Source organism: Podarcis erhardii (genome assembly GCF_964252035.2).
Source record: "Podarcis erhardii genome assembly, chromosome: 5".
NCBI classification, from domain to species: Eukaryota; Metazoa; Chordata; class Lepidosauria; order Squamata; family Lacertidae; genus Podarcis; species Podarcis erhardii.
The window spans coordinates 98,051,540-98,077,480 of record NC_138509.1 but is presented as its reverse complement, the minus strand read 5'-3'; the positions used below and the strand labels follow the sequence as shown (position 1 = coordinate 98,077,480).

The following is a 25,941-nucleotide window of genomic DNA, read 5'->3' as shown; positions in this document are numbered from 1 at the left end:
AGACTGGAAAGAACGAGAAACCAAAATTGGCCGCTCTGTCCATCCCTATCCTTGCCCCCAGGTTCTCCACTTGCTAAGGGCCGTGGTCCTTCCCAGCATTATGACTGGGATAAATAACTTCAGACAGAAGTAATGAGGTGTTGAAGGCATTTTATTCAGCAAAGTTGATCATTTCAGCCTTAACGGATTTGGAAGCCGTTTCCCCATTCAGCTCCTGCATAAAACAGAGGAGCAAAAAGGAGTCCGGTGGGTGAATCATTGATGTTGATCTGCGGCAAAACAAGGTCTGGAGGAGGAGGAGGAGGAGATCTCAATCTGGAAGGTAAAGAAAGTGGGAGCATCATCTGCTTCTAAAGAAACGTCAGCATCTCTGCCTTGTGACAGGTAACTGGAGAAAGGCAAATTGATTCTATTTCTGGTTCTCAGACTTTTTAGGGAAATCTTTGCCTATTCTGCTGTGTGTTGCTGATGACCCCGGTACGTGCCAATTTGCACAGTTTTTGCAAGGTTTACGGTGCCCCCATGAACCCTGGAACGCTCTTCCCTTTGCAAAAGAAGACCAGGAAGCTGTATTTCAAAAAAGTTTCCCCTCCTCACCCCTCTTTTCACCAAAGAACCCCAGATAAAGTTTCTAAGGAATGGAATATAGACCGAGGTGATTATCTGAGAATAACAACCCTGAGATGGCAACTGCTGAGTCCTGTATTATGCTAACGAAGTCTCCTTGCTTAGGGGATCCTGTGCCCTTTCACAGTGCAAATCTTAGGTTCTTTGGGACCTGATATACAATGAATTGGGAAAAAAATGTTTAAAACAACATTTGTCAAAAAACCAGAAGCCTTTGTATTAGGAATTACAGGTGCCAACATCCCAAAAGACCAGAAAAGACAGTTCATGTATGCGACAACAGCTGCAAGGATGCTACTAGCCCAAGGATGGAAGGAACCAACAGTACCGACCAAGGAAGAATGGCAAGCCAAACTGCTGGACTACGCAGAAATGGCAAAACTGACTAGGAGACTCAGGAATCAAGAAGATAATGACTTTAAAAAAGAACGGGGGAAATTCACAACTTATTTAGGAGACCATTGTAAACAAATAAAAACGTTAGCTGGACTTTAAAAATAACTTGTAAAGAAACGAAAGACATGGATAATTTAGAGAGATGAAAACTGTGGAAAAGGTAATGATACGTAGTTTTAGGGAAAAAGTATTTTAAGGAGCCATGCAGGGGACGGTGGGGAAGTCACAAGATTCAGAGCACCTCATATATGGATATGTTAAAAGCTTTCTCTTTTCAATATTTTAAATTTGTTCTTGCAAAAACCAATAAAAAATATTTCAAATAAAAGGTTCTTAACAAGCCTAGGTAAAAAGGTGTTTTGCCCTTAAATAAGTTGGATTGCTTTGCTTCTCCATGAAAGCTTTTTCTCACTGAGTGCAAACGTTCTGCATACTTGGAAGCAAGAAAAATGCCACACATGAAGCACAGGTTATGTGCAAACATGTGCACGCACACCAAATCCCCTGTATTCCTGCACACCCCACCCATTCTTACCTCTGTTTTCCTCTGATTTGCTGTCCACCTTCTCTTCCGATGAAGTCACTGCTGTTAAAAAACCAAACAAAACCAAACACTGGTTTATGTCAATGCCATGCAATATATCCACCTGATTTGTATGTTGGTGACAGCAGAGGGTTCACCAACAGGAAGAAGAATCAGAAGCTCAGCTGGTGCCCAGGCCCCACATATTGGAGAACGCTGGTCTTCTCTGCAGAGCACACCTGTGGCCCAGTTCATTCAGTAGGGCAGGGCTAGCCAGAATAATGGTGCCCTCCAGTCCATCTGGAGGGCGCCATGTTGACTACCCCTGTATTGGGGCCTTCAACTCATGCAGAGAACCATGTCTGGTTTAGAGGTTGGAAATGAAGGATCAACTTGTCCTTCAGCCATAAAAAATCTCTGGCTGTCAGGGAATGGTCTGGATCTGAAGACTAGGGAACACAGTTGCAGGCAGATCAACTCCACTCAGAAGAGGAGGGGGGATATTTGTGTGCTCCCCCCCCCCACCCCGCCTCCAGCGTTTTCAGAAGCAGAGAGAGAGGCAGACACAGACTTAGAACAGATTAGGGAGGAGTTACCCAGCTACGAGATAATGACAAGGGATCCAGAAGGGAGGAGGCAGCTGGGAGACACATCAGTTGAAAGTATGGGGGAACCCCCCCCCTTACTACGGACTCGGAGGTCCAAACGTATCAGAGATCAAAAGAGGGGGGGGAACTTCCCGTTGGAGTGCTCCTTGCGTCAGAATGAGGATTCAGAGTAGGCAACTGATCTTGCGGAGGGTTGTCTGTGCTTGCAACATGATGCTGCAATAAAAGGACTATAAATCTATCAACTGCTCGTTAATTCTTATCTGTGAGCTACTGGAGGGAGAGGGGAACTTCCACGCTTGACACCGGCTGACCTTGGGCAGCTCAGAGTCGCTCAGCCTCTGTGGGCTGTCATGAGGACAAAACAATGTTGTGCATTGACATGCTTTGTTGATATCCTTTATTTTTATGTCATTGTTTATGCTTGTTCTTTGTATTGGTGCAGGAAAACTTTAAAACTATGCATGAGAGAGAGAGAGCTCCCCTCAAAAAAAAATGCACACATCTAAATGTGATAGGAATTTTGAGGTCTTTGATATATGTTAAATGTTCATAAGTGTACCAACCAAGCACGTACATAGATCAGCACAGGAAGACTGACCTGGAACCATTTTTAATTCCCAAACTGACCAAATGTTTTCTCTGCAAGGTCAAAGGAAAATGGAAAGGCCTCCCCATTGTCTTTTTCCTTCACAAATCCTGTCTTAAGGGTATGTCTGTCTGTGTTTGAATAGGGTGAGCCTGTGATCTGGCCCAGGAACTAAGTATTTATCATTACAAAAGACTGGCCAGGCTCCCCAGGCAATCCAATCAAGTAACCTGCCAGACAGGAGATAAACAACGACAAGAGAAAAACAATGTTCAAATTTCTGTTTTAGACCGCCTTTTCTGTGATGTAGGTACGATGTCACGAAATTAAAAGATGCCTGCTCCTTGGGAGAAAGGCGATGGCAAACCTAGACAGCATCTTAAAAAACAGAGACATCACCTTGCCAACAAAGGTCCGTATAGTTAAAGCCATGGTTTTCCCAGTAGTGATGTATGGAAGTGAGAGCTGGACCATAAAGAAGGCTGATCGCCGAAGAATTGATGCTTTTGAATTATGGTGCTGGAGGAGACTCTTGAGAGTCCCATGGACTGCAAGAAGATCAAACCTCTCCATTCTTAAGGAAATCAGCCCTGAGTGCTCACTGGAAGGACAGATCCTGAAGCTGAGGCTCCAATACTTTGGCCACCTCATGAGAAGACTCCCTGGAAAAGACCCTGATGTTGGGAATGATGGTGGGCACAAGGAGAAGGGGATGACAGAGGACAAGATGGTTGGACAGTGTTCTTGGCCTCTGTTATTTTCTCCTACCAATAGGGAACCTAAGTAAGGACTCTATATGGGCTCTTGGATACCCCATAAGGGAAAAGGGCCATTTTTGTTTACAACATAAACATGTGTGCAATCCATTTTGCATCCTGTGGATATGGCAGAATGAATGAACGCCATCTGCTATTGATCCCAAGGACTCTGTCCCTGCCTTGCAAAGATTGAGTGCTCACCCCGGATTGGAGGCCTGTATCCGTCACAGCCGATCTTTGGCCTTTTCTGGCTGTACTTATCACAGAACTGGAGGTTTCCGGACTGGTTACAGCACCAGTCATATAATTTCAACTCTTCGTCTGCAAACAGGAATTGCGAGAAAGAAAGGAAAGGAAAGGAAAATTATCAGAGCCGGATTTGGAAATATTTCAGACCAAGAGCCTGACTTGGACAGAAGGTGGGAGATTCTGCTGGGAGATTCATAAGGTTATCAATGACCACTAGTCACAATGGCCGTTTTCCACCTCACAGTCAGAGGCTCTATGCCGCACAATATCTTTTGCTGGAAATGGCAAGAGGGCAGAGTGCCCTTGCGCTCAATTCCTGCTTGCTGGTCTCTCACAAAGATCTGGCTGGCCACTGTGAGAACAGGATGCTAGACTACATGGACCATTGGCCAGATCCAGTAGGGCTTGTGTTCTTTCATTGTCTACTAGAGTTAGGGATACAAACACTTGCTGTGTTCTGCTGTGGGATAACCAGCTTCATGTAACCAACTTGCTAGTGCATGAAGGGGTTAATACTATAGAGTAAGCTGTCCTGTCAGGCTTAGCTAAGTCCACTCCCTCTCACCCAGGAAGGAACTAGACAATCAAGCCTTTGTTTCCCTTCCAGTCTCCCTGATGAACTCAGCTCTCTCAAGCCATTATTGTGTTCCTATGCCCATAATTTAAGAACTTTTACCACTTTCTGACTAGGTCAGGTTTTACTGCCTGTGCAACTTTTCTGACTGATGCTGGGAAAAGCACATGAACCTGACCTTTGAAGAGTTTGTAAGTAAAACATTTTTTAAACTTACAAAACGTGTGGTCTTTTTCTACGCTGGGGGAAGAAGGAAGTTTTGGAGCTCACAAAGGCATAGTTTAAAGATCTAACAACCTATAGTTCCACACTTTGTGATTTTAAATCTCTGCTGGGGTTCTCTCACCATAGAGTACTTGCCCTAAACCGGGATCTTGTCACCCAGGGAATTCTCCTTTTTTATATATGTATAATACATTTCCTCCTCCTCCTGCACCAACACCTACAACCTCTTGTTAACTTGATAACTTGTGGGTATCTTCAGGCAGATAACCATTGCACAGCCTCCAAAGTACAGCTTACCACTGTTGGGGGAGCTTCTCGAACCCTTCCAGACTCTTTCCTGGTGACCTTCCACAAGCTGGTTCTTGCTGTTATAAAGACACCGGACCCCAGCACCGTACTTGTTTGGGGCAGAGGAATACAGGATGGTTAAGCGAGAGTCTGGCAAACCTGCAAAGGTTAAGGATGTTAGTTCTGTATTGCAGATCTTCAGGAGGGGGCGGGTGTGCAAGAAAAGAAAGGCACCGTTCTTAAACCCTTCAAATTTCCCCAGCTGAAAAGACCCCTCTTGTACACCTCTGTCCTTACACCATGGATCGCTGCTTCAAACACCCCCCAACTCCATTATTACACAACACTGATAGGCCATACCTTCAGGTATATTGGGCCTCAGCCCAGTATACCTGAAGGAGCGTCTCCACCCCCATCATTCTGCCTGGACGCTGAGGTCCGGCTCTGAGGGCCTTCTGGCGGTTCCCTCATTGCGAGAAACAAAGCTACAGGGAACCAGGCAGAGGGCCTTCTCGGTAGTGGCTCCCGCCCTGTGGAACGCCCTCCCACCAGACGTCAAAGAGAACAACAACTACCAGACTTTTAGAAGACATCTGAAGGCAACCTTGTTTAGGGAAGTTTTTAATGTTTAATTCTATTTTGAATCTTCTGTTAGGAACCGCCCAGGGTGGCTGGGGAAACCCAGCCAGATGGGCCAGGTTTAAATAATAATTTATTATTATTATTATCTACAAGGCAGGAGGACCCATGTAGGGGCATCAGAAATTATGACAATGCAGAGAGAAATTGATGGCTACGCAAAGCTGCCGTAAAGGTAAAGGGACCCCTGACCATTAGGTCCAGTCGTGGCCGACACTGGGGTTGCGGCGCTCATCTCACTTTACTGGCCAAGGGAGCCAGTGTACAGCTTCCGGATCATGTGGCCAGCAGGACTAAGCCGCTTCTGGAGAACCAGAGCAGCGCACGCAAACGCCGTTTACCTTCCCGCCGGAGTGGTACCTATTTATCTACTTGCACTTTGACATGCTTTTAAACTGCTAGGTTGGCAGGAGCAGGGACCGAGCAATGGGAACTCACCCCGTCGCAGGGATTCGAACCGCCGACCTTCTGATCGGCAAGTCCTAGGCTCTGTGATTTAACCACAGTGCCACCCGCGTGTCTAAAGCTGCCTTACACCAAGCCAAAACACTGGTCCATCTCACTCAGCATTGTCTACACTGGTTCTCCAAGGTTTCTTGCATTTTGCAGGGGTGGACACTGCACGAAAACATGCTTCGCCATGGAGCTATGGGGTCGACGTCATTTGAGCCACACAGCAACCGAACTGGAGAGCTGCTTTCGATGCATTCAGTGGTCCGAGATTGGCTTAAATCCAAGCAGTGTGTCCGAGTCACAGGGCTGGCCACGCACCTTTTTTGCTGCGGGAGAAGCGATCGTCCGACAGCCCCTGTTGCAGAGAGCAAGGGCAGGGAGGCAAGTCCTTGTTCCAGGCGGATGGCTGCCCCTCATGGCTAAGCCAGTCGAGGCACCGCTGCCTGTAGTTCACCCGAATGCGGCTGTCCAGCTTGTATACCCAGAGACCACGCACACCTGGAAGGAGGGTGCAAGAAAACGGGAGGGAAATCAAGGGCGTGAAGCTTAATTTACTTACCGTATTTTTTGCTCTATAAGACTCACTTTTTCCCTCCTAAAATGTAAGGGGAAATGTGTGTGCGTCTTATGGAGTGAATGCAGGCTGTGCAGCTATCCCAGAAGCCAGAACAGCAAGAGGGATTGCTGCTTTCACTGCGCAGCGATCCCTCTTGCTGTTCTGGCTTCTGAGATTCGGAATATTTTTTTTCTTGTTTTCCTCCTCCAAAAACTAGGCGCATTTTGTGGTCTGGTGCGTCTTATAGAGCAGAAAATACGGTACATCCCCGCCTCGCTGCCCTAAGTCTATCGAACTCCTTCCAGATCTCTGCCATCATTCTGGTAACGGAATAACGGAATAATCCAAGTGTGTTTTGGGACTCCTGTCCTGACCTGGACCACGAATTTAGTGAGAAGCTTTTAACCGCTCCGAAAAGTTTCAGAAAAGGCCAGCCAAAATGATCAAGGGGGTGAAGGAATTCCCCTTTGATGAACAGTTGCAGCATTTGGGGCTTTTGGGTTTAAAGAAAAAGTGAGTGAAAGAAGAGAAAATAGAGGTTCGCGAAATGATGTAAAAGTTTTCCCCCCTCTCTCTCACGATGCTAAAACTTGTGGGTACCCAAGGAAGTTGAATGTTGGAAGAACAGATAAAATGAAGTTCTCCATCATGCAGCTTGAGCGTTTCCCTTAGGGGCATCTTTTGGGTCACTGTGGGGACAGGATATTGGACTAGGTGGGCCATTGGCCCGATCCAGCAGGCACTTCTTATGTTCTTAAAGGCCAATGGTTGCAACTCTGCACCCCAATCCTAGAACCAGAAAACAAAACTACATTTGAAAGAGGCTGTTTAGAACAGGAGTCAACAACCTTTTACAGCCGTGGGCCAGTCCACCGTCCCTCATGTGGTGGGCCAGACTATATTTTTTGGGGGGTGCGGGGGGGGTGAAGGAATTCCTATGCCCCACAAATAACCCGGAGATGCATTTTAAAGAAAAGCACACATTCTACTCATGTAAAAACACCAGGCAGGCCCCACAAATAATCCAGAGATGCATTTTCTACTCATGTAAAAACACACTGATTCCCAGACCGTTTGCCGGCCAGATTGAGAAGGCGATTGGGCCACATCCGGCCCCCGGGCCTTAGGTTGCCTACCCCTGGTTTAGAAGCTTCTAATTTTCAGACCCCCTAAGGGTCCCTTTTTTCCAGGGACAGTCCCAGATTTACAGAAGCCGTTCCAGTTTCTGATTTGGTCCCAGAATGACCCGCTTTTCCTTAGGACATCCCTATTTTCATCTGAGAGTTACACGACCCCTGAACCAAGGAGATAAATAACTATGCAACCTTTAGAAGACATCGGAAGCCAGCCCTGTATAGGAAAGGTGTTTTTTTATAAAATGTTTAATGTTTTATTATGTTTTTATATGTGTTGGAAGCCACCCAGAGGCGGGTGGGTCAACCCAATCAGTTGGGCAGGGTATAAATAATAAAATGGCTATGATGATGTTGATGGAATAGAACATCCCTATTTTCATCAGAGAAATGTTGGAGGGTATGAGTTTCGCTTTCTGCAAGCGCAAAGCGGCTTTCAGACCCCTGACAGGATATCCGGGGGGGGGGGGGCTTTCTGAGCAACCTTCATGGGGCCACATGTCAGTTGTGGTCAGTTGTGATTTATCGGCTACTTTAAAATGAGGCTGCGTTTTAAATTGCATTTTAAACTGTAATTTAAATAGGCTTTTTCCCCCTCCCTTCTCTTTCCCCCCTATTATGTTTTTACTGTGATTTTATTGGTGTTAGCCGCCCTGAGCCCAGCTCTGGCCGGGGAGGGGTATAAATAAAATTTATTATTATTATTATTATTATTATTATTATTATTATTATTGGTGGGGCCGGAGGCATAGGTGTGTGGAGCAATGAAAGTATCTTGCTTCTCTTGAACCCCTTTGCAGCCTCGCAGGCGGACAAGAATCTGGTTTGTTTGTGCCAGTGGGTTTCTAGCGAGGCGTCGACCGTACCTGTGTTGTAGCCCTCGGTTTGATCTGGCCGGTATTTCTCAGCTGGCGTTTTAGTTATCAGGTCGTCGTTTTTAAAATATCCATCACCACTGTGGGAGAAAAGAAGAAGAAGAAAGCAGATTTTTTTATCTTTCCAAGGATAAACAATATTTTCCCTTCTCAAACCAGGAGATCGTTCAGATCTCAAGTAGCTGAATGCAATCCTTTCAGAGAAGAGACCATCCCCACATTACATTTTGGGAGAGCTAGCTTTCCACGCGTTTGACATCTCACAGTAGTCATAGCCAACTCATCCACCTCCCCCCCTACTGTTTGTAAAGGTGTAAAAAGCAGCAGTTGGGATCAGGGCCGGATTTAGGTTTGATGAAGCCCTAAAGGTAATGGGGCCCTTTATATGTCCAGCTGTCCTTTGTCAACAACAAACTGTCGCTGTTTTGTGTGTTGAATATATGCTATATGGTAATTTATGGACCTAGTAGTTATCTAAAGCCATTTGCACATAACAAAATATGTATTTTATCAAAGTAATTGTTGAACTTATCTTATATTTTGGAAATGTACATCCAGCTTTTCTCCCCTTTAAATTTTTTGGGGACCCCAAGAGAGAGGGCCCTAAGCTATAGCCTGTTTACCTTATACGTAAATCCGGCACTGATTGGGACTTTTGACAAGAAATTGGTGAATATGTAGTTTGGCCCCATGATTTCAAGTCCATGTGCACGAGCCAAAGTCTCCCTCTTCATCCATATATATATATATATATATGTAAAGGGACCCCTGACCATTAGGTCCAGTCGTGACCGACTCTGGGGTTGTGGCGCTCATCTCGCTTTATTGGCTGAGGGAGCCGGAGTACAGCTTCCAGGTCATGTGGCCAACATGACCAAGCCGCTTCTGGCAAACCAGAGCAGCGCACAGAAATGCTGTTTACCCTCCCGCCGGAGCGGTACCTGTTTATCTACTTGCACATTGTGTTTTCGAACTGCTAGGTTGGCAGGAGCAGGGACCGAACAATGGGAGCTCACCCCGTCGCGGGGATTTGAACCACCGACCTTCTGATCAGCAAGTCCTAGGCTCTGTGGTTTAACCTAGTGCCACCTATATATATAGGCAAATCTGAAAATTTCCCGTTCAGTCCAATGGAGGAAGCAGTTCCAGGTGTACATTCCTTTCCTCTCTCAAGTGGCTGCCACTATCCAAAACATGCCCATATTTCAACATGTACAGATCTCTGAATCATGGCAACGGGGGTTTGACCATCAGTGACAAAGTCCTCTTATTCCTGGCTCGTCCACCCATGTCCATTTGGTTAAGGAACTGCACATACCTGGTCCACCCGATCAGCACATTTGCAGGAGCGATTCTTCTGTAATCCCATTGCATTCCACCATTTTGATAAAGGAACAGCGTGTATGTTCTGTATCCATCAGTGGTTAGGATGGCTTGGTAAGTGTTGGTCTGGAAGATACACAAATAAGAGGTGAGACAGTTTTCCTGCCATACTATCCAGGTGCACATTCAAGGCTCAGGAAGCACTTTTCATAAAGTGGCGTTTCTTATTCTACCTTCACAAATAAAAAAGGAATAGGGAAGTCTATGCATATTAAGCAGCCACCACAAGTCAAATGCAAATTGCTGCTTTAAAAAAAGTTATCTCCATCTCCTTTCGACATCTGGAGGGCACCATGTTGGCTAATCCTGCTCAAGAATGTTGGCTAATCCTGCTCAAGAGATTTTGCAATATCTCTAAAAAAAGAAGAAGAATGAGGTTTTGAGCTATTTTTTTTAGGAAATTCTCCAAAGAATCAGCATTGGCTGCCATACGACCAGGTTTTCCCAGACATTTTGACCAATTTTTGAAATTTCTTCCCACTACATCCAGAAAATCCCAGACAAATGACAGCTCCATGAAATATAAGCGGTGATATGTCCCCATGGAAGAGGGAGCAAGCTTGTTTTCTGCTGCTCCAGGGGGCAGGATCTGAACCAAAGAATTCAAATGACAAGGAAGGGAGATTCAGACTCAACAACAGGCAGAATGTTCTGACTGTAAGAGCTGTTGGACATTGGAACAGTCAGTGGAATGGAGTCTCCTTTGTATAGGAGCCAACTCCTAGGGGCCGAGGTCACTTTGCAACCCCCAATAAAATATTTGAGGGGCTGCTCCCCCAAGTTGATGGGCATCAGCAAGGAGTACTAGTATTATTGTTGTTGTTATTATTGGTTTTTATTGATTTATTGGTTCGTTTGTTGTTTGTATAGGATACCTTGTTTTTTAATGTTTGGTGTTTTGTTGTGTTTTATATGTTGTAAGCCGCCCAGAGTGCCTTGGGGAAACCCAGCCAGATGGGCAGGATATAAATTTAAAATTATTGTTTTTATTTTTATTTTTATTTTTATTTTTATTTTTATTTTTATTTTTATTTTTATTTTTATTTTTATTTTTATTTTTATTTTTATTTTTATTTTTATTTTTATTTTTATTTTATTTTTATTTTTCAAATGGCATACACACCCACCCCCCAATATTTTATTCAAATTGGCACCCTTGCTCCTTCCTTGGAGATTTTAAAGCAAAGGCTGGAGGGATGCTTTAGATGAGATTCCTGCATTGCAGTGGGCTGGACTGGATGACCCTTGGGGTCCCTTCCAACTCTGCAATTCTAGGATTCTACAAAATAATGAAAGCCATAGAATATACTTGCAAGGCTCCTTAAAATAAGACACTTCATTAAAAAGCGTTACTTGGATCTTTCTTGGAATACCAAAGTACAGTGATAGCAGTGTTCTATTGCTGGAGACAACTCACTCTGCCGCTCTGTCCCTGCGCTGGGTAAGGCTGTGCTTTCACCCAGGTGATCTTGAGTGTCCAGGTGGCTGAATAGGAACACTTCAAATATTGCTGAATCTTTGCTTCCACATCACGGACAACGGGGTGTTTTGCAGAGGTCTGGGTAACATATTCCTGCATGCAACAGAGGAGTGTATTACAGATGGGAATCTCACACACACATTTAAACTTGTGCCATGGAAATAACACACAAGGACACATGTAGCTCCAGAACCACATCTGAAGTTACAAAGTTTCCACCTATGAACACTTTTGAGCATCTTAGTACAGTGATTTAAGAACAGCTTCGTTTATAAACAACTTGGATTAAGGACGCTGCAAATCCGGAAGTAGGTGTTTTGGTTTGTGAACTTTGCCTTGGATTAAGAACATGTTCCGCTTCCTGTTGAATGTGTTCCTTTTGTAAACAGAGTCCCCTGCTGCTATGGGAAAGCACGCCTTGGTTTAAGAACGCTTTGGTTTAAGAACAGACTTCCGGAACGGATTAAGTTCGTAAACCAAGGTACCACTGTATAAATATAACAAACCACCCCAAATACTCACCTGGTAAAAGATGGTTCCTTTGCCTCTGGAGAAATCAGCATTGTCCCAAAACACGGCTATCATCGCTACTTTCTCACGGCCATTAAATCCTTTCGGAGGTGGGTTAGGATAGCTGGAAATATCTTTATCAGAAGCTGGGAAAATTATTTGTCCGTTGTCTGTGAACTAAATGAAGGAGAGGTGGAAATGAAGATGCAGCAAAGTAGATTAAGTTCTGCTTTCAGAATTGGGTTTTTCTGTGAAACGAACTGGTTTTAGCAATAAGAATGAATTCGCAAAAATAGATTGATAATAAATGAAAATATAAAGTTACAATATATTAAGATATTGGATTAAGAATAAAAGAAAGAGGGAAAGGATTTGCTGAACTAAATATGTGAATTGGAATACAGAAAAGGGAGGTGTGAGGGGGTCAGGGAAATAAGTAAATGAAGTATAAGCTATGAAAAGATGGACTTGTTTTTAACTGTTTGCTTTCTCTATTTTGTATTCTGTAATTTTTTTCTTGTATTTCTGTAATTCTGTACTTTTTCTTTTTCTTTTTTCATTTTTTATTTTTCTTCTCTGTTGACATCTAATTTGTAACCCATTTATTTTTCTAAAATCTTAATAAATATATTATAAAAAAAAACAGAATTGGGTTTTTCTGGCAAATTCTAATTGTAAATGTGTCTCAAATGTAAGCTTCTGCTTTCGTTCTGGTTGTTGCTTACATCTTCCCTGTGAAGCACCACGGGCACTTGTGAAAGTTGCCTGATTGTGGCCTAGTTGATCCAAATAGTGTGGATGTATCAAAAGTATTCCATCAACCAGAGCTTGGAGCACAGGAAATCTTGCTTATGTAAGTTTGTGCTACTGAGACCAGGGATACACATAGGCAATTGCAATGCTAAGAAGCATCTCAGCCTAGAATGCCTCAATTTTTGTGTGTGCTTAGTATGTACTAGTAATTGCCAAGTTTATCCAAACTTGGGTCCACAAACCCCCCTGGTGCTACAAAGCTGAAACGGGCAATATATATCTGACAAGGTAAGCAATCTACCACACCCCTTAAAATCTTCTGGAAGTCCTTCCAGGTTCCAAGTGGCAGCCAAGCAAATTTGCCAGAGTGCCAAGGAATGTGGGGTCATCCTGCTTCCCGTCTGCCAACAGTGAGCCAACAGTGTGACGCGGCAGCTAAAAAAGCCAATGCAATTCTGGGCTGCATCAATAGGAGTATAGCATCTAGATCAAGGGAAGTAATAGTGCCACTGTATTCTGCTCTGGTCAGACCTCACCTGGAGTGCTGTGTCCAGTTCTGGGCACCACAGTTCAAGAAGGACACGGACAAACTGGAACGTGTCCAGAGGAGGGCAACCAAAATGGTCAAAGGCCTGGAAACGATGCCTTATGAGGAACGGCTAAGGGAGCTGAGCATGTTTAGCCTGGAGAAGAGGAGGTTAAGGGGTGATATGATAGCCATGTTCAAATATATAAAAGGATGTCACATAGAGGAGGGAGAAAGGTTTTTTCTGCTGCTCCAGAGAAGCGGACACGGAGCAATGGTTCCAAACTACAAGAAAGAAGATTCCACCTAAACATTAGGAAGAACTTCCTGACAGTAAGAGCTGTTTGACAGTGGAATTTGCTGCCAAGGAGTGTGGTGGAGTCTCCTTCTTTGGAGGTCTTTAAGCAGAGGCTTGACAACCATATGTCAGGAGTGCTCTGATGGTGTTTCCTGCTTGGCAGGGGGTTGGACTCCATGGCCCTTGTGGTCTCTTCCAACTCTATGATTCTATGATTCTATGATTCTATGCCCATCCAGACCCTCTGCCTCTTTGAAAGACATGGCAGAAATAAATGGGGAGGGTAGGTGTTATGTACTGGGTTGAATAGGATCCCAAATGCATCAGTCTGATTGGTCCTAGAACAATAGGCTTCAAAATGCAGCAGTCTGATTGGTCCACAGGAGCCACCAGTCCAGCTCCAGGTGGAAGTGAATCCGCAACCTGATTGGCCTACAGGTGAATTCCGGAATTAGCCAATCACGTGGGGCCCATTATGTAAACGATGTATATAAAGCAGACATTCTGGCGGAACTTCCATTCCTCCTCACCACTATGAGCTGAATAAAGAGCATGAAACCCACTCTCGACTCCGAATATATTTCATAAAGACTCACATAGAGGGAGCTGCGCAGTGTTTTCCCCAGTGGGATTCCAATCTCGGGCTTGAACAGAGGCGAATTGAAATCCACTTTCCTTTGAACGTATTCTTTGTCGTTTGCACTTGCTCCGTATGGGAAGAGGGAGGCCGCTGCACATCAAAACACAAGAACATTGCAAGGTGGATCTTTCGACGAGTCCTTCCCATCGTTCCAGGATCTACCTGCATCCTGTATTCTGGCCCTCACCTGCGACTACAACTGTGTCTATGTCTCTGAGACGGAACTAGATAATTGGTAATATCACCCAGACTCTGTGAGCAGACTTCTCCTGCTTCCCCCCACAGATCCACAATGAGAGGGGCCCCCAAGATTTGGGGGAGCCACAGGAGGGACTGGAAAGTGGGGAGAGGATGCGGGTCCTGCTGCACAAGTGGAAGTCTCTCCCTTGTGTGGATGGCAGTATATCGTGGTGTTTTTCTATTTTGTTAGACGCCGCTCAGAGTGGCAGGGGCAACCCGGTCAGATGGGTGGGGTGCAAATAATAAAATCATTATAATTATAAGTAACAGAATGCCACACATTGTAAGAAGCATGGAACTACCACCGGGGGGGGGGTCTTTCCTGTCACCTCTGTTATAAAACAATGCATTTTGGTGACACCATTGCACTGGGCATCTCCCCAATTGTGTGAAATGCATTCAACTAAGTCGCACAAGGACTTCTAATAATTAATTAATTAATTATTATTATTATTATTATTATTATTATTATTATTATTATTATTTTATTTATACTCCACCCTCACCGTCCAGAGCCGGGCTCAGGGTGGCTAACACCAATAAAATTACAATAAAATATAATGGGGGGATAAACAAACAAACAAAACTCAGTTTATTAAAATACGGGTTAAAATACAATTTAAAATGCAGCCTCATTTTAATAGTAATGGGGCTTTTCACCCCTCTTTTCCTCCGTCTCCTTCTCCCACACACATGCCCCCCCCCAAATTGACTGGAACAGCATATAGGGGGAGGAGAGGGCAGATAGTTCCATCAGCAAATGCTTATACTCTGCTTAGTGCTCTGTTGAATCCCCCCCCCCAAGTAGGCTGTTTATCAAATACTACTCCTGCTCAGAGTAAATCCATTGAAAATGACAGGTGTGACTTGTGCCCATTAATTTTAATGGATGTACTCTGGGTATAACCCGGTTGACTACAATTCTATGCCTCCTGGAGTTCTGGTCTTCAGCTGGTGAGTTGGGATGCACAGCTTGATCACGCAGCCTAAGCTAAGGCTACCACTGTGCCCATGTACAGAAAAATAAATAAATACATGGCATTAAGAAGTGAGTCCCCAAATTCATGGTTGGGCTAAAGACAAGTCCCTGGTCTTGTAAAGGCTGAAGAGAACTGTCTTAGCTCATCACTGTTTGGCAGAGCCAAGTATTTGCAGGAGGTTGGACTAAATGACTACGTATTGGGCTCCCTTCCAACTCCTCCGTTCTATGATTTTATGATTCCAGTTTATCACAAGGAAATATTAAATGCACTCACCTGGTGATGATACAGGAACTGGAACTGCAGAGACACGACCTGACTTTGCTGAGTTTTCATTGGCAGTTCCTGTTTTCCCGTCCTTGGAATTCTGGGGTCTTGAATTGGGCTTCTTTGTCTTGCCTTCTGAAGATTTAGTATCTCCTGCAGCGGCAAGGGGGACCTCTGGTTTTCCTTTGCTATTGCTCACGCCGACACCCGGCTTTTTCTGCGTGGGGGAAGGAGACAGGGATGAGATGCCGGAACTGGTTGAAGACCCCGACTTCGTGGGCTTAGAAACTGAAGAGCTGCTGCTGGACGTTCCAAGGGCAGAGCTGGGTGCTTTCCCTGCGGAGGAGGATGCTTTGCTGTTGCCAGATGTGTCTTTGCCCACACCGACAGCTGGCTTACTCTGGGCGGAGGAAGGAGGCAGGGATGAGATGCCGGAACCAGCGGGAGATGATGGCTTCAAGGGTGGTTTTCCTAAAAGTATGGGCTTAACACTTCCTGTGACTTCAGACTTGGAGGACAGAGGAGACGTCCCTCCTTTGATCTCAGGGCCTGATTCTGCCCCAGAAGGCAGTTTCAGGGTATTCGCTGGACTCAGTTGTGTGCTAGACAGGGAAGGACTTGTTCCACCACCAGTGGATGTGGTGGCTGGACCCTTGTCAGCTGCCAAAACCGAGCTGTCTGCATCACCTCTCCCTTCGGATGCTGTGGAAGAGCTCAAAAGCCCATTGGGTGAGGGTCTGGATTCTTGGGTCTCTGAATCAGAGGGTAAAGAGTCTGTTTTTCCTGCTTCTACGCCACCTGGTGCCTCCTCTACCTTCTGAGAAGATGAGCCATCAGCAATGACATCTCCTGTGCCTTTGCCATATGAGTTGGCGGGTCCAGAGGGCAGTGTGTTACTGGAGGGTGATAGGGCAGAAGGAGATTCCTCTGTATCGAAGGACCCTGGACCAGTCCCCAAATCTCCTCTTAGAATCTCTGCGCTGACTTCTGCCCCTGGAGAGGAAGAATCTGACCCACCCAGGACATCACTGTTAGAAGGACCGGGCTGTCCACTTACAGACTTTTCTGAGCTTCCTGTGTTATCAAGACTTGCCATGTTGTCACTAACATCTCCACTCCCTGGAGGTGGCTGTGAAGAAGATTCTGTGATGCCAGAGACTTGGTTTGCCCCTACATTGGTGGCCAAGCTCTCATCAGAATATGCAGAAGCAGAAGGCAAGGTTCCTCCTGAAGCTTTGTCGATCACAGAAGAGGGTTGAGGAAAAGATTCTGCACCAGTTATTGACCCAGATTTCTCTTCTAGCTGCTCTGCTATGTTTTCTGGGCTCAGGACTGTCTCTGTGGAAGAGGTGGATCCCTTGGTGGCTGTTGATCCCAACCTGGCAGTTTCCACCCCTCCAGTGGGAAGGGAAGACTCTCCGTCACCAAGTCCTCCAGAAACATCTTCACTTGTCAATGTTCCCGGGGATTGTGATTCTGTGGACAATGCATTAAATGATGCTTCCTTCCCACTCATGCCCTCCTCAGAAGCTCCTGCTGTAGCTGCACTGTCCACAGATGGTTGAGATCCTGCATTTGTTGCTGTACCCAAGCTGGACGTTTCCAACCCTTCAGTGGCGAGGGAGGAATCTCCATCACCAAGTCCTTCAGAAACCTCATTGCTTGCAGATGTTCCAGAAGATTGTGAGGCTGTGGGCAATGCATGCAAAGATGGCTCTTTCCCACTCACAGAAGAAATGTCTTCTGATACTCCTCCCTCCTCAGAAGCTACACCCTCTGCTGCACCATCCGGTGATGATTGAGGTCCTGTGTTAGTTGCTGAATCCAAAATAGGTGTTTCCACATCTTCAGGGAGGAGGGGGGATTCTCCAAGCCCTCCAGAAACATCTTCACTTGTAGGTGTTCCAGAGGATTGTGAATCTGTTGACAATGGGGCCAAAGAGGATTTCTTTTCACTTATTATGGATTCTCCTCCCTCCTCAGAAGCTACAGCCCCTGTTTCCACATCTTCAGGGAGGGTGGAAGATTCTCCAAGCCCTCCAGAAACTTCTTCACTTGTTCCAGGGGGTTGTATTTCTGTTGATGTTGGGGCCAAAGAGGATTCTTCTCCCTCCTCAGAAGCTACAGCCCCTGCTGTTGCTCCACTATCTACGGATGGTTGAGATCCTGTGTCAGTTGCTGGCCCCAAGCTGGGCATTTCCACCCCTTCAGTTGACAGAGAGTCTGACTGTGGCTCTGCAGCCGATGGAGTCAGTGATGGTTCCTCCCCACTGGACACGCTTGCATTAACTAGTAGTGGTTGAGATCCTTCCCCTGCTGCCTTCTCAAAGCTGGCAGGATCCACCCACTCAGTGGAGAGGGAAGGTCTTCCTTCCACAAGTCCTTCAGAAACCTCTTCACCTGTAGATGTTTTCGGTGATTCTCCAACCGATGAACCCAAAGGTGTTTCCTGCTCACTTGCAGCAGAAGAGTTTTCCCACTGTTCTATACCTTCAGAAGCTCCAGGTCCTGCAGAATCTTGAGATGGTTGAGATCCTGCACTGGCTTCTGATTCAGAGATGGCAGTTTCCACGCCTTCGGTGGAGGCAGTTGCTGATTGTAACTCTGTGGCCAATGGAGACAACGATGGTTCCTTTCCACTTTCAGCGGAGGTGTCTTCTGATTCTTCTCCCTCCTCATAAGTGACAGGTCCTGCTCTCACTGCATCATCTGGAGACAGAGTAGACTCCTCGCTATCGAATGATGGTGATCCATCAATTTGCACCTCTTCAGCGGAAGAAGAGGAAACTGGTGGCTTTGAGGCTGACGGAGCCAAGTATGTTTCCTTGCCGCCGACACTGGAAGAGCCTTCAGATGGTTCTGCTCCCTCATCTGTTGCTGTTGCAGCATCTTCTGGAGAGAGTGGAGACTCCATACTACCTTCCAAGTCTGAGTCAGTACCCACTATCCCATCATTGGAGGGGGAGGCCGATGGTGACCCCATGTCTATTGGAACCAAATCCAATCCTTTCTTACTAAAAGTATCTTCCAATCCCTGGGCCTCCTCAGAAGTTGCAGAGCCTGGATTTAATGCAACATCTGGAGACAGCTGATAGGAGACTGGAGAGCTAGTGGACCCACTAGGATCAGCTCCTGATGGCTCAAAAACAACGGAAGGGGGGGATTTTTCACTTGGGGTGACTAAGGGAGATTCTTCTCCTGAGGCTGTGTCTCCTACTAATGTCTCGCCCTCCTCTACAGGTGGTTGACTTGGGGTTTCTCCATCAGCCGCAGCTCCTGGTGGCCCTGCAGGCAGCTCTGATCTTTCAGTGGGGCCAATTTCTGCATCTGAAAGTGGGAGATCCGTTCCAGCTTGGCCCCCGCTGTTGGTTGTCCCAGCTACTTCATTTTCAACCAATCCAGTGCTGCCCTCACCATCCCTGCTACCTTCTAAAACATCAGTGCCTTGAGGGGAAGGACCAAGGTTGTCAGAAGCTGGGCTTGAGGAGGCTTCACCTTCTTCATCTTCCACACTGAAGGACCCAGAAGAAGATGCAGAAGAGGGTTTTTTTTCTGATGACTCTTGAGCTTCCATTGAATTTCCACCACTTTCAGGAAGGTGAGTAAGATCTCCAGATTCTGCATCGGTCACCTCTGCAGGGCTTGGTGGACTGTTCTCTGCTGCATTTCCTGGACCTAGCTGTGGCTCTGGGGGCAGAGTGTTGACTTCGTCCAGAAAGCTGCTGCTATCTGAAGGGGATCCCTCATCAACTGCTGCCTCTGAGGTGGCTCCTACTGTCTCTTCTCTGGAGGGTAAGGCTGATACCTTGCCTAGGTCTTCAGAAACATTTCCATCCTCAGCGGCCTCTGTTTCTGCAGGAGCCAGTTCAGGCTCTGTGATGGACACTGGGGAAAGAGATGCTTCCTCCCTGTTCACAGTAGCAGAATATCCTAGTTCCTCTGGCCCCGTGGTGACCTCTGAGCCTGCCCCCATGTCATTGTCTGGGGGTAGGTGGGAGAAAGGTGGAGAGCCAGGTGGCCCATTTGATGGAGCTACCATTGCATCTGTAGCAGAGGGACCAGAAGGTGACTCATCAGGAGATGTGGAGGGAAAGGTGGCTTGTCCTCCCGATGGATCTGTTACCACCATGTCCTCTGCAGGTGACTTGGATTCTTCAGTATCCAAGATCTCTGATCTTCCCACAGGTGGGATAAGCTCCATGCTGGAGAGTGGGGAGTCTGTCTCACTCTGGCCTTCGCTGCTCGTTTGTGCGACTGCATCAATTGTGTCTGATCCTGATGCAACATCTGGTCCTGTAGCTGCCTCACTGCCTTCAGGAGAAGAACCAACCTTTCCAGGTGTTTCGCTGGGGGAGATCTCTCCCTCCTCCTGCTGAGAAGGTGTAACACTGAGAGACATAGGAGAGGGTGTTTCTTCAGATGACCCCTGAGCTTCAGATGCTGTTTCATCCTCCAGGAGAGAAGGAGGGGATGTTTTGGTGTCGGGCAAAGTCCCTGGTACCTTCTCTGCTACCTCAGCTGAATTTATGGTGGTCATATCTGAAGAGGGCTCACTCTGGGTTGATACTGTGGGCTGCTCATTCTCTGCCACCTCTGAACTATCTGTTTCCACACCAGGATTCAAGGGGGAGGCTGCCCCACTGGCAAGGTCTGCAGAAACTTCTTCTCTAGCAGGGACATCTGTTCCTGAAGAAGCTGGTCCTTGCTCTGGAGACACTGAAGCAAAAGATGCTTCCTTGTTGCTGTCTGGGCTTCCAGAACCTTCCTTTGCCTCTTCGTTAGTTGTGGAAGATGCCTGGGTCTCACCATCCTCAGGTAACTGTGAAGCAGAACCCGACACCAATGGGAGTCCAGCAGGAGAAGACACTTCCATCCTCAGTGAAGGTTCAGAGGGAGCATCACTGGGAGATAAAATGCCGGGTGGACTGTCTAGCGTGGACTCATCTACTGGAAGGGAACTGGACGATTCTGCACTCAGCAGGTCTTCTGATTCTCCAGCGGGCACATCGGCCGTGTTTTCAGGGCCAACTTCTGGGCCTGCAGAGGAAGGAACAGCAGTTGCCTCTGTATCACTTTCGGGCTCTCCTGCAGACAGAGAGCTATCTGCATCACCCCTTCCTTCTCCAGGAGCAGATTCTACATCCAGAGAAGCTTCATCAGCAGGAGGCAGTTGAGTGGAAACTGCAACAAGCTCACCAGGTTCTGATGACTCTGCAGTTGTGTCATCAGACGGCAACGAACCAGATAGGGGCAATTCTGGTGGTGGCGTCACACCATCTCCCTCTGGAGGTGGTGGAGGAGAGCTTCCATCAGCAGGAGCAGCTTCTTCTTCTTCCACAGGCAGCTCTTCTGTATGGCTGGAAGGGTCTGCTCCTGGGCTCAAGGACGGGGCTGCAGCCTCACTGCCAGCATCTGGAGAAAGATCTGGAGTCTCCTCATCTGCTTCTGGGATGATTGGTGTTTCCTCCCACGAAGCTACGCTGGGGTTGAGCTGGAAACCCACGTCGCTTCCCCCGGTGTCCACGTCCATTGCCTCCTCGTCTCCAGCAGCTGGTGGCAGAAAACTCATTTCGTCAGAAGCAGTGCTGTTAGCCCCTTCCTCGGAGGGAGATGCCCGTATCCCTTCACCGCCGGTTTCGCTGAGAAGAGATGTGCTTGTTGTGCTGGGCTCCAACTCCATGAGAAGCTCTGTTCCTCCAGGCTGCTCAGAGGGAGAAGCAGAAAACAAGATGGGCGCCGTGGATGTTTCTTCGGTCCTCTCCACGGGGGATTCAGCTTCCTCTTCTTCCTTAGAGATCAAGGTGACAGGTTTGGCTGCTTCCTTAGACACCACTGCAGCAGTTTTAGCTGTCTCTTCTTCCAAAGAAGAGTTCATCCTGGCCGGGAAGACGGCCTTTCCTTCGACATGGACTTCTGTTGTTTCCTTGGCGTTCTCTCCTGGGGGTGTGATTCCTGGGTTCTTGGGACCATCGTTGGAAGAAGCCACGTTTCCTGCAAGAGTGGAGGCCGACGGAGAACCTGACCTTTCTTCCTCCACAGGACTGGAAGAGTTCGCTGAGCTAACAGAACTCAGGTTTTCTTCTGGTTTCCCAAGGAGAGGACTAGGTGTATATAATTCTGTGGCTTGGATTTCCTCCATGAAGACAGGCGCCTCTGTGGACGGAAGCATGGTGGGCTCGAAATAGTCACTGTCTGTGCCCCAGGAAAGGCCATCACTGGTGGTGGTGAAGTCTCCCAGGTCTCCTTCTTCCCATTCTGTGGGAACTGGGACGGCAACTGTTTTCCCAGGCGCTGCAAGGAGTTGACAAAAGTAAGATGGAAAGTTACACGTTTGCGTCAGCAGAGGACTTGTCTGTCATTCAAGATTGTTTTGTAAAACACTCAGAGGTTCCAGACCCTACAAGTGTCCCTCTTTTCCAGGGACCGTCCTGGATTTACAGAAGCCGTTCTGGATTCTGATTTAATCCTGGAATGTCCCGCTTTTCCTTAGGACGTCCCTATTTTCATCGGAGAAATGGGAGGGGGTATGGAGTTATGTGACCCCTGAGCTAAGGAGATAAGTAACTATACAACTTTTAGAAGACACCTGAAGGCAGCCTTGTATATGGATTTTTAAAAATGATTTATTATGTGTGTGTTTTGATAATATTTATTGATTTTTCAATTATAATCTGATGATAGCCTCATTATAACAATGCCAATTTACAATACAATTACTAATATCATTCAAATACCAAATTATATAATTTAGATCAGGTGGTTCCCCCATGTCCTAGAATTGATGATTTGATGATTTTCTTTATTTCTTCATTCCACAATCTTATTGATTTCAGTGACATTCCAGTCATAATAATAAGCCCTTATACAACAGCTGCAATATTTATAACTTCTATTCGTGTTGACACATTAAATGATTTGCAGTGTTGCTGGAGCAACCAATTCAGATGGGTGAGGTATAATAATAATAATAATAATAATAATAATAATAATAATTTATATATACCCCCGCCCATCTGGCTGGGTTTCCCCAGCCACTCTGGGCGGCTTCCAACAAAATATCAAAATACAGTAGTCCATCAAACATTAAAAGCTTCCCTAAACAGAAGCAACTATAGTCCACATCGCTTAAAATTTTTGGGTCTAGCACAGCCAATTTGAGTTGCAACTGTTTGCATCAAATTGATTAATTTTTTGGTTGTATATATTTCGACAATCCCCAAATTTGAGAGTCATTAGCACAGATGATGCACAGGTGTGGTGATCTGTTGTGGGACGACCCCATTGAAGAAGATAACAGTGATAACCCAGAGTCCATTGCTGGTTGCGAAGGGGCCCCTATGACAGTCCAAGCTTCAGGGTCCCCCAAATGTAGCTGTGTCACTGGCGGTTCCCAGATTTTTGTCAGGTCAACACCCCCTGGGTTCCATACTCAACCCCAATGTCCCCTACCCTATGAAAATAGCATTATTCCAAACAGCAGTTTGCATGTCCCACTGAAGAAGACAATAACACAATAAAACTAAACAATTAATTGCATGGCTATTTAAAATACAGTCCAAACCACTGAGTGCAATTAATTTAACAAAACAGATGAACTTGATCCAGAGACACCAGCTTTTCAAATTCTTGTAGTCATTTGCACTCCTAGGTAATCCCGCTGCCCCCTTTGGGAACCACTTGTTGTCAAAGTCGTTTAATGTTACATAAAATGGTGTATAATTGTAATTGCATTTAAGTTACTGTGAAAAACATGATCATATGATGAAGGCTTGTGTTTTTCCATAGCAACGGTGGGATGGGCTAGATTTTATGACTGAGTCATGGGTTTTTGAATAGGATTCCCAAGGACACAAAACTGTTTTTTTCCAAGGACACACAATCTCCCTGGGCACTGGCCACAATTCAAGCAAGCTGTGAATTATTATTATTATTATTATTATTATTATTATTATTATTATTATTATTATTATACTGCTCTTTCTCTGAAGATCTCAGGGTGGTGGTTCACAAGATAAAAATACAGGATAAAAAGAGATTTTTAGCTGGAATACTGATTTTGGGCAAAGATATGTTATTGAGGCTCATACTGGGATCAATCTATGTAGGAATGGAAATAAACAACCAAGACAATATATCGTTTATTTTAATGCAGTGCTTAAACCAAGTATCTGCAAGCAAAGCTATAAAACTCTTTTCTTTTGTTATGAGAATTTATTTCTGCACAGAAGGTCATGATCCTTAGTGGGTTGTGCAAAGTGCTTTTATGAATAATTTTTGCTATAGGTTAGGTGGCACAAGGGAAGTGTTTATGGCAGTGGCTTGAAAACGTTTGGGGACTCCTGGCTTATACCAAATCAGACCCATGGCCTCGCTGGCCCAAATAGGACTAATTTAGCCAGCTAGCTCTGGTGATCATCTAATGTTTATTGGATGGATTTTCCCCCAATTGATTTTTGAATTCTGAATTTATTGTTATTCATGTTTTATACTGTATTTTATGCTGTTTTTTGTTGCATCAATTAAGTGTTTTAAATTTGTTGTTAGCTGCCCTGAACCTGGTTTTCTGAACCAGGAAGGGTGGGCTATAAATAAAAATATATTATTATTATTTATTATGGACCAACCAGCTCAGTAGTGTATACTGAGTGTATGATTCGTACTTTGCAAGGGGTTGGACTAGATGACCCTCGGGGTCCCTTCCAACTCTGCAATTCTATGAAATCACAAATTATGAAAACTAAAACAGCAGGAGAAAAAACAACAACAAACAAACACCCACAATGAGTACCTGAAGCAACACCAGCACCAAACTCACAATCTTGTTCAGAAAGGAAAGTTTCCAATTGCCAGCAAAAAACACAGATACAGAGGAAGATTGCCTCCTGTTCTTATTACCTTAACATGGTGGGACGTGGTATAACCTTACTTCATTTTATCTTTGCAATAATCTTAGCTTCCCTTCTGACAGCGCATCATCGCAAGAGCTGCTTCCCTGAACAAAGTTGGCGATACACATTCATTTTCAGTTAATTAACATTAATTAATCAACATTAATCGTCAATTAGACTCTTCCGAACCCTGGAATACAGATGGATGAGACCTGCCAATCTCAGCTTCTCATTTTTCCAATCTTGAATTCTGTTCTCCAGATTTTCACAGCAGTTTGTGATTTAAACCTCATGAAAACTCATCAGTGCAGTTCACCCTGACATATATGTTATATGCATTTCTATGCACGCTTTCCTCTGATATATGTACTTTTGTGCACATCTCGTGGTTGGAGGACGGCATTGCGGATATCAGAGAAGTGTGCATTCCGTAAAATAATCGTGTTTCACTTCGCGTCTTGGTTCGAGAAGTGAAGTTTAGGTGCTTTCTTGTTAAAATGCAAACAGAATCAAGTTTCTTCCTCCAGCCCTCCCTTGGGCAGCAGTCCCTTGCCTGACTTTCTCCCCAGTCCAAGTCCATTTTCTCCACCTATTTCTATATCAAGTTTGCTAAGTAACTCATAAGGAGTTACTTGGGGGAAGGAGGAGAGAGTGTCGTGCTGTTGCTCTTAGGGATCTTCTGTTTACTACACAGCCACTGGGTTGAACAACTTCCACCCAAACCAGTACTTTTCCACAGTGATGCAGAACACTGAAGCTGTCAAGAGGAACTTGGATTTGGCACACACATTGCCAAAAGAATACAAATTTAGCAGGAATTAATGAAAATAATTCTGAGGTTGTAGTACATCCCCAAACCGCAGCTATGTGTTTTTAATGAAAGGTGGATCCAGACTGCTTTGTAGCAGGGATTCAAGTGCAAAGCAAATATGACTTTAAAAAAAAAAAAAAAAAAGCAACAGACTGTTTGCTGGTAGGAAAGTGACAGTGAATGCACTGGAAAGTGTGGGATGGAGAAAGGCAAGCAAACTAGGACGAATGCTCAATGCATTCCTGTATAATCGCCCCATAAACAAACCAGAATGAATGTGCAGTAAAGATCGGACATAGTCTAGACTCTGCCCCCTCTGTCTAGGCTTTGTGCAAGCGAATCTAGTGGATGCCGAATAAACAGGAGCCCCAAGAAATTTGGGAGAGAAAGCAGGGAAAGGCAGCACCAGTACAGCAGAACCTGTGGCCTGTTACTGCTGGTGTGCGGATAAAAGCAGAAAGTTCTCCTCTTCGCCCAGAGGAAAATGTTTCACTCTGCATCACAGCTTAATATCTTAGGCTGGCTGAGCTTGCCTCCACCTCTTGATCCTAATTGGAGCAGATTCACAGCAGCCAGAAAAAGAATAAACTTACCGCACAGAAGCCATGCCCAGAAACCTGCCAGGGCCCAAAGCATCCCTCTCTGTCTCCCCATTTGCCCAGCAAATCGAAT

The 25,941-nt window shown here is 45.6% G+C and overlaps 2 protein-coding genes across 3 annotated transcripts; both read right to left on the bottom strand.

Annotated features, from left to right (window-relative positions):
• Nucleotides 1-130: 130 nt before the first annotated feature.
• MUC4 (mucin 4, cell surface associated) lies at nt 131-17,994 on the bottom strand. 2 transcript variants are annotated; one of them, XM_081862179.1, is made up of 11 exons: nt 15,580-17,994; nt 14,040-14,173; nt 11,879-12,043; nt 11,294-11,449; nt 9,812-9,942; nt 8,485-8,573; nt 6,248-6,427; nt 4,847-4,996; nt 3,703-3,822; nt 1,559-1,609; nt 131-315 (listed from the first exon to the last, which is right to left on the bottom strand). In XM_081862179.1, exons 1-11 carry the CDS (start codon nt 17,765-17,767, stop codon nt 311-313), a joined length of 3,369 nt encoding a protein of 1,122 aa, XP_081718305.1. In that variant the 5' UTR covers nt 17,768-17,994; the 3' UTR covers nt 131-310. The 2 variants fall into 2 exon arrangements, with proteins under 2 accessions (XP_081718305.1, XP_081718306.1); XM_081862180.1 differs by having other exon boundaries at nt 1,559-1,606.
• LOC309342784 (uncharacterized protein) lies at nt 17,778-25,941 on the bottom strand (the record flags this gene model as incomplete). The annotated part of the gene is made up of 3 exons (XM_081863608.1): nt 25,863-25,941; nt 17,919-21,861; nt 17,778-17,805 (listed from the first exon to the last, which is right to left on the bottom strand). Exons 1-3 carry the CDS (start codon nt 25,921-25,923, stop codon nt 17,778-17,780), a joined length of 4,032 nt encoding a protein of 1,343 aa, XP_081719734.1. The 5' UTR covers nt 25,924-25,941.

Excerpts from the sequence above, each read along its gene's own strand:
- MUC4 (XM_081862179.1), bottom strand. The coding sequence starts at position 17,767 with ATGCCCAGCTTGGGGCCAGCAACTGACACAGGATCTCAACCATCCGTA. Across the intron at positions 12,044-14,039 it reads CACTGCGCAGCTCCCTCTAT|TTCACAGACAACGGACAAAT; the intron begins GTGAGTCTTTAT and ends TCCTTCATTTAG. Across the intron at positions 6,428-8,484 it reads AACCGAGGGCTACAACACAG|GTGTGCGTGGTCTCTGGGTA; the intron begins GTACGGTCGACG and ends CCCTCCTTCCAG.